Below are 10,000 nucleotides of genomic sequence, written 5' to 3'. Positions count from 1 at the left end.
CTTTCCAATCAACACAGCATCTATCTATCAACGGAAAATAAGTCATCAGCGGGTACATCGCACACTGTCGTTAATATTTCATAAGATGCCATCACGGGAAACGTATTCTCAGCAGTACGTTTCTTTTTTTTCCCCCAATAAAAATGTTTAGGAATCGGCCATGTCGTATTAATAGTGCTGAGTTTTCCCCAATCGTAAAAATGCATTATTTATTGGAATGAATTATTGATAAGTTATAAGCTAATATGTTTTAATGATGTTGATGAATGGGATTTCCTATTGTATTACTTATCATCGCACGACAAGGTTGTCTAATTCATACACTTATCCATGCTAGTGGATATCTCAAACCATGAGAGGTGGTGGCAGAGAGAGAGAGAGAGAGAGAGAGAGAGAGAGAGAGAGAGAGAGAGAGAGAGAGAGAGAGAGAGAGTTGGGGGAGGGTAACCATTTTTTTTTATTTTGCTCTTATGGTAGAATGTCTGGCCCATTAATAATCCAGTGATATCGGACACCTCAAACGGTAGAAAAAGTCACAGAGCGACATTCAGCCCGCCAAACAAAGAGCAAATTTTGCATGATATTTTTAACGCCATTGGACGAGTTGGTAACGTGTCTAGACTTGTAATTATTCAATAGAAATCCAGCATGTCATCAAATGGTAGACAATAAATAGTGATTGAATGAGTGACAATGATAGCAAAATCTCCTATACTTTTCTCATGTATCAATAAGTAGCTACATGCTTATTGAAATGACGGCTGGTGTAAGAGCGTTTGTACAAAATGGCCGTGTATTGGTCATGGCAATACACTCCAATTCGACACATGGTTTCCTCGAACTCATTTGAATGTCCCAATTTTTTTTCCTTATCGTTCCTTGTACACGATATCCTAAAACTGCGAGTTTCTAGAATTGTTTGCATATCCCGATGAGTTCGAGGAAACTGTGTTCGAGTATATGTACACAATAAATATGATAAATTTGAGAGTTACATTGAGCATGGTTAGAATTGAGAAAATGCGCTATATAAATGAGCCACATATTCTATTATTTTATTATGGCAGATTTATTCTAATATTGTTTTCGGTGTATTTTACCTTTTCCCAGCTGTTCACATGTCGGGTACCAGGTACGTGGAGAGAGGGGCCCAAATAAATCTGACTTGTAATGCCACTGGAGGTAATCGCACCGCTGATGACGTGGACTGGTTTAAGGTTCGTATCTCTCCAAGTATCCTCATCCAATGTTTTACATTTATATCAATTTGATATTTTATATAGTGTAATTAACTATCCATAAACTATGCTCCAGCTTTACAAACATGGGATCCATCTAAAGCTGTGGACCGTATGGAACGAAAATGAATATAGCGACGTTAAAAAGAAAAGAGATAATTTCATGCAAGAAAAATATCTGGCTCAAAAAACTTTCTTCACTTTGATTAAAAAAGTTTTGAGCCCAAAGCACCCCTTGTTAAGTTTTTGGTTGTATTTTTCTGAAACTGTTTAATTAATCTCATTTTTCTTAATGCATTAAAATTTTAGAGGCATCAACACTATCATATTTATAAACGAGGGTTGTTTTGCGTTATCTATGTACAGTATAACACACACAGTCACATACACTCGCACAAACACACACACACACTGACATAATTATGTCAAACATGAAAACAAGAATAAATCATCATGATTAAAAACCAACTTGACTTCTAATTGAATTGATATTACACACCGTAGAAATGTAGGCGGGTGTCATGGAACCCATCCTTGACTGCAACATTGTTTTACCACACAACTTCGACACACCCGTTTGATATCAACATCAACTTTAATGATAAAGACATTACCATTTTGATGGCGATAGTTCTGCTGGCCAAAGTTGAGTCATTGAAAATGCTCATTGCTGACATCCTGTTATAAAACTGATACCTGTTCCGTAGCAGCGTTGTATCTCTGCCAAAATTTTAAAAAAAACCGATAGCCCCTTACAGCCGACATGTCTCGTATTAATTGTGTGTTGCTGTTGGCCTGAGATCCCTTGTAAAACTCTCTTGAGCTCATTCAGTGGAAATTGTGCTGGATAAAAACTTACATTCTTTTCATTTCAATTGATTTCTCCATACATAGATATTAGGTTGGGAATGCTGGTTAAAAAGTATTCATACCCCATGAAATGGGAATTTGATTCCAATTGACAGCAGAAAGAATAAACAGTAGTAAAACATATGGATAACTGTAGAAAGCGAAGTCCCATGTTTGAAGCACGAGTTTTCTGGCCAAATCTTTTAATACGTGTCTTTCCAGAGTACGACAGTTAACTTGTTAAATACCTAAAAACATAAAACAATGAACAACATGTCAGCACTTGCTTTTCAGCCTAACATAAATGGCGTTGGGACACATAAAACATCAGATAGGCATCAAATAAAATAATATCATTTCATTTTATCTCTCCGTTATCTACCACAAATGCTGGGCGGTGTAATTTCTGGTCATTAGGTGAGTAACGGCACGAAGTAGTTGTCATACAATTCCCAAAAGTTGAATGCCATTTGTGAGTTGCATCATTTGATGTCTATATCGTGTGCATTATCAAAGCATGGGAGACAACCAAGTAGTTACAGTTATGATATTGACTAGATTAGGCGTTTATTTTAGGGTAATTGGATGGGATTAAATGAGTACAGTTTCATAACACTAAAAAGAAATGCGCATATAGAACAGAAAGATTAAAGAATCTAAAATTGCTGTCACTGTGCGGTTATGTGTTTTTGTGGTATAACACTCGCATTCTCTGAGCGGCGCATAGTTGAATCTTTTGAATAGGCTCTTTACTCACATTCTCTCACTGTAATCACGTGTAACATGTCTACCTGGCTTTGTCCCAAAAACATGTAATATCGTCATGTCTCGTTTTATATATTAAGTGTTGTTGTTGGCTAGGGACCCTTTGTCAAGAAAGCGCTTTGAACACTAAAAGTGTATGTACCGTGACATTGGGTATGATTTGCATTTGAATTAATTGAAACTCGTAAATGTACAAACGTTGACATGTCAAACGGACGTTAATAGAAAATAAATTGTATATATATATATATATATATATATATATATATATATATATATATATATATATATATATATATATATATATATATATACTGAATATTGTCAAATTCACAGTGAATGTTGGTTATATAGCTCGGAAAGATGGTATCGATGAATCCATAATTTAAACTGTTTGTGTAAATGAAAACTTCACATACAACATTAAAGGGTTTTAAAAGCCTATTAGTTATTAAACAATACAATACGATACGGTGTTAAATGTGCAACATGACTTTTCATTAACTTTATCTTGAATAAAATTGACAAAAAGGTCTTGTTTTGTTCTGGCCCAAAATTCTAATATACTTTCAGGAGCAAGATTCTTCCTCGGATCCGCAGAATTCCGCGAAAAAATGTTTTCTCTCCTTGGTTATCGTAGTTTATGTTTTCGGTCTTCGGAAAATGCCATGGGAAGATCGCGTAACCTCATGTCAGAAATGATCTTTTTGCCTCTTTTTAAGACGTTATTTTTGCGGTCTGTGCGATTCATTCTCCTGAAAATTATATCCGATGGCAAATTTTCCTCTGAAATTGGACATGCAGAGTCCCAGGTTCAAGAAATTTGGGAAACGAGCTTCATTTCATATTAATCTAGAGATCTTCAAGTAGACTGACTCAGACTGCTTTCCTCTTTAGCGATTTATTTATTTTTGGCATGCCACAATAACACATGCTTTCTCTTTCAGGATGGTAACATCATCGGTTCCGGCAAAGACTTCGTCATTTTGAAATATACAATGATAGAACAAGGTGCCCTCGTGAGTACTCTTCACGTGGACCGAGCCAAGCAAGAACACGCAGGGACTTACGTGTGTCGGTCGTCTCATGGGGAGTTGGGGTCCTTGGCTGTTCAAGTCCTTGTTGGTGAGTCACTGAAGTTTATATTGATGCAATGCGTTAAGGTAAATTGCTCACAACGTCTGCCCGTCAGATGAAACGCACCAACAAAATCATGTCTAACCCTATACATCAATAGTCTGATTGATAAAATTTGGTCAGAACTTATCACTTAACAATAAAAGAGATGAGTGACATCAATCTAATCACTTCTATATATTTCTTACGTCGCAATACAACGAATGGAGATGAAGTCACTTCACTCTTTGTTGTTGCTTTTGGACCTCCAGGTAGGTTATTGATTCTCACTGAATTCTCTGTCGGGTAAAAATGGCGAATATTTTACTTATACACTTACTACAATATCTAATGACCATTTAAAAAGATAAACTTTCAAATCTTTGAATAGCAGGCTTTAAAATGCAAACTTTTGAATGTATATTCAATCATTCAAAGGACAAAGTGTTGTTCTAACTTTAATTTAGATCATTCTTTTACCTATTAGCCCAATATAGATAGTATGCGCTTGGCTTAGAAGCTCATAACATTGCCATCCAGAAGTATAAGGGACCAACACACAAAACTGTGTGTATCCATGAACGTTTATAATCAGTTTAATACAGTTCAGTGAGCATTACTCATAAACGTGGATGGCAAAAAACAATAACAAAGACCTGAGTGACGTCATCTTCGAACTATCTATACAATAACATTCATTCTTTTTTTAAATATTCGTTTCTGTTGTTTAAAGAGTTGATAACAAATTGTTCACCATATTAGAGGAACGCACGTGACACCAATTCTGTCCCATTTTTGTATCTGACACAGTGAATGCTATTTTAAGGATAACTTAGACGTAAACAATATTTTTCAATGATTGATGATTTCTACGAGTGTACGTAAGTAATAAATTCTGATGAAAATGTTGCTGCTTGAAGTTCGTCTAAATAAATAACAATAGGAAACGAAGTGGAATTCAATTTGTTTAACGAAGACATATAATGTGAACGTTTTGGGTTTCCCCTTTATCAACAAAACACGATGAACGAAATAGTAAGAACAAATGAAAGGTGTGAGGATGCCCATTTCTCATTCGTCCTTGCTTAGGATTTCATTTATCGTGTTTTATTGACCAAGAAAAAAACCCTGAACGTACATATTATCTGCCTTTGTTTTATAAATTGAAGCTTCCATTGCGTTTACGAAAGTCACACATGACACTATCTCATATACAAGCCACAACGCTTAAATGACAGTCCCTTGTGTTTATGTCCTATAATTATTATTTTGTCACCAACCAAGGGACTGAAATAGGTAGTAAATGCATTCACTTATTATTTGTTTTCCATGTTTTCCGCTCTGCATCTGTTTTTACATTGTTTCCACATTTGACAAAATGTGATAGTCTATTTTGTAACCTAACATATTTGTGTTTTGTTTTTGTTTTTTGTCTCCTGACGAAGGCCAGGGGTCGAAACGTTGTTTGTTTTGTATTGGCCTCTTTTATATGAGTCATATTTACTCACTTTATCTTTTTCTCCTGTTTATACTACCACTTTATTTCTATAGCTTAGTAAATTGGTTTATTTTTTCTTTTAAGGATAGATCTTCCAACATTTATTCACATCGGTGTTATGGCATTGGAACAGACATAAAACATTCTTTAACAACAAGACGAGTGAATACAAACTAGTAATGAATAGACGAGACGTAATAACAATGATCATACCTTTGAACCACTGGATCTTAGTATCTTATCCATTCTTCATTCGTAACCAATATGTGACTCGTCATTTTAAATTGGTATTGTGCCTGAATGAATCGGACGCCAAAAAATTATATTTTAATGTTAAAACGTGACCCTCGTTTAAAATGGGGCTATGTGGTCTACTGGTATGACACTCGCTTTCGGATCGGAAGGTCCCGGGTTAGAGCCTCGCTCGGCGAATAGTTTTTTTCCTTGGAAAAGGCTATACTCATATTTTCTCACCGTACATAGGTGTGTAAACCGTTAAAAGCGTTGTCTCAGTCGAAAAAAATTGTAATATCGCCTAAAAGGCGTCATGTCTCGTTCTACGTATTATATGTTGCTGTTGGTCAGTGACACTTTGTAAAGCGATTTAGCACGTTTCGTGGATATTGCGCTTTTGAAAAGCTCAATTTTTTAATATTGTATTTATTCTCGACCATGACGTATAGAAATTAACCCCAATTTTATCTAGTTTATCCCAACATGATACCGTTTAAAAAGAAACAAACATTTTTTTAATTGAGCTTTTCAATAGCGCAATACCCACGAAACGTGCTAAAGTGCTTTACAAAGGGTCCCTGACCAACAGCAACACATAACAAGTAGAACGTTCGACTGAAACAACGCTTTTAACGGCCAGGTGCTCATTTTACACCTAAGTACGGTGAGAGAATGGGAGTAAAGAGCCGTTTCCAAGGTAATGGCAAAACCCAATAATTCGTATTTCTTCGCATTTTAATGTTATATTCACTTTTCGGGTGTCCCATCATTCCTCCCGACCGTAACACGCTTTGAGACTTATTTTTGGGTCGTAAATATTAAGAAATATGAATTTTCAGGTTTTGTCAGTTCTACAAATTATCGTCATCCTCACAAGTAAAAGATATAAGCTAATAAGTCTCACATATGTTATTAAAAACTCGATGTTTAACATCTTGACCACTCGACATGATACCGCGTTGAGACGATGGGTCACATGATATAGTACTGACACAATTCTTCAATTTGTTTAGTTGCCAACAACAATGCCAGAATGTTGAGAATCTCATATCGTCGTCCCATACTTATAACATTTTTAGTTACATAACTACATTGTAAATATCACCTGAGAAATGAAACGAATTCTCTGAATGATCACAAACATTCCTGCTGCATTGTTGCATTTATGACGACGCAGCGTTAACCAGTTAACTGCTGCACTCTAGAGAAACTCGTAATTAAAAATTTGGTCAGAAAACTCGTCCTTTAAATTTTATCGATCGATTTAAAAGGCAAAAACTCTCAAAAATGGGAGTTCCTTGAAGTCTTCAGGAAGTCCTAGTTTTGAGAGGGATTTGTTTTGTTTGTTTGTTTTTTTTATTATTTTTTTTTTCCAAGATGAGGGTTATTTAAAGATCTGAACAAGTGTGTATGAAAGGTGCCAGACAAAGTAAGAAAGAAAAATACAAGAAAAAAGAAAAATTCTTATATTTTTCTTTATTGCTTTGTCTGGCACCTTACATTCACACTTGTTCAGATCTTTATCTTACACCGGTGCTGCTCCTTAATTTCTTCATTTGAGGGTTATTTAAATCGGTCGATAGGTAGTTGAAGGACGAGTTTTCTGGCCTAATTTTTAAATACGAGATTTTTCTAGAGTACAGCAGTTAACTGGTTAATGACACACCTTTAGCTCCAAGACTTCAGCCGTAAGAGATAATGTTTTATATAGGAAGGTGGACTTCGAGATATTCAGGGAGAGAAAAAAACTGTATTAGAACAATTCCATAGAATAAAACACTTTAGCAAAGACAACGCAATTTGAGCACATTCCGTGCATTCTTAGTTTTCTTACTTTACAAAATTACCTCTTTTGTTTTTTCCTTAACGACGACATGCTGAGCCAGGGAAATGAGTAACGCCCCTTGATTATTCCAGTACCTCGGCATGTTGTCAACACTGTCGACGGCCTTAACGCCGGTGTATATGTACAGATACGTGCCCATTAACACAAGGTGGCGCTGCTTGAACCCCAATTAACGCACCCGGTGTTCCGTGCTTTTTAAATTTTGTTTGACTTTTGTTTTTGTTTTTCTATCAGTTTCATTATGTCCATATGCTACTTGTTTGATGGGATGTGATTTTCACCCTATGCGTTTCCTCCTTGTCTCTCAGTTTATTGTTGTTTACGCTCAAAGTTTTGCGTGTCTCTTTGAAAACTATTTGAACACATTTTGATATTTCCCCAACAACAAGGTTAATGGGGAAGATTTTCATTTGGATTTTATCTGTTTTCGTTTGTTTTCAATTACGAAAAGTGTATGATCCCTCTTTCCAGTTGTTTTGTCTTACTTTCTTGTACGTCATAAATAAAAGATAAAGGACAGTGTTCTCCGTGTCTTGTGATAAAGGTGCAAGCCTTGTTTTTGTTGTTTGTTTGTTTTTTTTTGTTTTTGTTTTATTTTTATGTGTGGTTTTTGGGTTTTTTTTTGGTTTTGTCTTGCTTTTTGTTTTTTGTTTGTTTGTTTTTTGTTTTGTTTTTTGTTTTTTGTTTTGTTTTTTTGTTTTGTTCTTTGTTTATTTTGTTTTTGTTTTATTTTTTATCAAAATTGGACATCCTTTTGATAAATAAAATATACCATTGTTTAGATTAATGTGACGATGTTTCACAGATACGTGCTCATTAACCAATGGCTAGCACTATTCAGTATCTGATACTGAATAGTGGTTTTGCACTATTCAGTATCAGATACTGAATAGCGGTTTTCCACTATTCAGTATCTGATACTGAATAGTGGTTTTGTACTATTCAGTATCTGACACTGAATAGTGGTTTTGCACTATAATACGGTGTTTTTTTTCTGAAACCTGACAAAGTTATGGGAAGAGGGCAGCTGTGGGAGTAAATCTGGGACTCAGAGAAGTGTACACCTGTGGGGAGTGAACCCGGGACTGGGTTTCGTCGGGCTTCGTAATAAAAAGCAATTACTTTTTTACGAAACCCGACGACACCTGGCAATATCCGGCAAAGTTATGGGAGGTATGCAGCAGCGTGTGTGTGTGTGTAAGGGGGGGGGGGGGGGCGAGAGGAGGGGATGAACCTGAGATTCAGGGAAGTGTACACCAGTGGGGAGTGAACCTGGGACTCTGGGTTTTGTAAAACAGCAATAACAAAATGGGGGGGGGGGGGGGGTTACGTTTTTACGAAACCCGACAATATGCGGCAAAGTTATGGAAAGTGGGCAAAGCGTGGAGACTGAACCTGAGACAGTGAAGTGTACACCAGTGGGGAGTGAACCTGAGACTATGGTTTTCGGCGGCCTTCAGCTAATTTCATATAAAAGCAATTACTTTTTTAACGAAACCCAACGAAACCTGGCAATATCCGACAAAGTTATGGGTAGTAGGCAACAGTGGGGAGTGAACCTGAGATCCATGGAAATGTACACCAGTGGGGAGTGAACCTGGGTCTGGGTTTCGGCGGGTTTTGTAAAAAAAAAAAAGCAATTACTTTTTTGTTTACGAAATGCGCCAAATCCCAACAGAATGGGGCAAAGTTATGGAAAGTAGGCAAATAATGGGGAGTGAACCTGAGACTAAGGGAAGTGCACACCAGTGGGGAGTGAACCTGAGACTATGGTTTTTGGCGGTTTTCAGCTAGTTTCACATAAAAGCAATTACCTTTTTACGAAACCTGGCAATATCCGACAAAGTTATGGGAAGTAGGCAACAGTGGGGAGGGAACTTGAGATTCATGGAAGTGTACACCAGTGGGGAGTGAACCTGGGTCTGGATTTCGGCGGGTTTTGTAAAAAAAAAGCAATTACTTTTTGTTTACGAATTGCCAACAAAATGGGGCAAAGTTATGGAAAGTAGGCAAATAATGGGGAGTGAACCTGAGACTAAGGGAAGTGTACACCAGTGGGGAGTGAACCTGAGACTATGGTTTTCGGCGGGTTTCAGTGCGATTCACATAAAAGCAATTACTTTTTTACGAAACCCGGCAATATCCGACAAAGTTATGGGAAGTAGGCAACAGTGGGGAGTGAACCTGAGATTCATGGAAGTGTATACCAGTGGGGAGTAAACCTGGAACTATGGTTTTCGGTGGGTTTCAGCAAGTTTCATATAAAAGCAATTGCCTTTTTACGAAACCCGACGAAAACCTGGCAATATCGGAGAAAGTTATGGGTAGTAGGCAACAGTGGGGCGTGAACCTGAGATTCGGGGAAGTGTACACTAGTGGGGAGTGAACCTGGGACTGGGTTTTGGCGGGTTTTGAAAAAAAAACAAAAGCAATCACTTTTTGTTTACGAAATGC

At 36.9% G+C, this 10,000-nt stretch overlaps 1 protein-coding gene across 1 annotated transcript in view; it reads left to right on the top strand.

Moving 5' to 3' along the window:
* The window catches only part of LOC144965696 (limbic system-associated membrane protein-like), a 218,312-nt gene that overhangs the window by 201,793 nt on the left and 6,519 nt on the right, over positions 1 to 10,000 (top strand). Inside the window, exons 7-8 of the mRNA XM_078901292.1 lie at positions 1,111 to 1,217; positions 3,800 to 3,977. Of these exons, the coding sequence (XP_078757418.1) occupies positions 1,111 to 1,217; positions 3,800 to 3,977 (285 nt within the window). The remainder of the gene's footprint in view (positions 1 to 1,110; positions 1,218 to 3,799; positions 3,978 to 10,000) is intronic.

This window comes from Berghia stephanieae, chromosome 2 (genome assembly GCF_034508935.2).
Source record: "Berghia stephanieae isolate SIO BIC M18660-M18661 chromosome 2, UCSD_Bste_1.3, whole genome shotgun sequence".
Taxonomy (NCBI): domain Eukaryota; kingdom Metazoa; phylum Mollusca; class Gastropoda; order Nudibranchia; family Aeolidiidae; genus Berghia; species Berghia stephanieae.
This window is presented reverse-complemented; position numbering and strand designations above follow the sequence as displayed.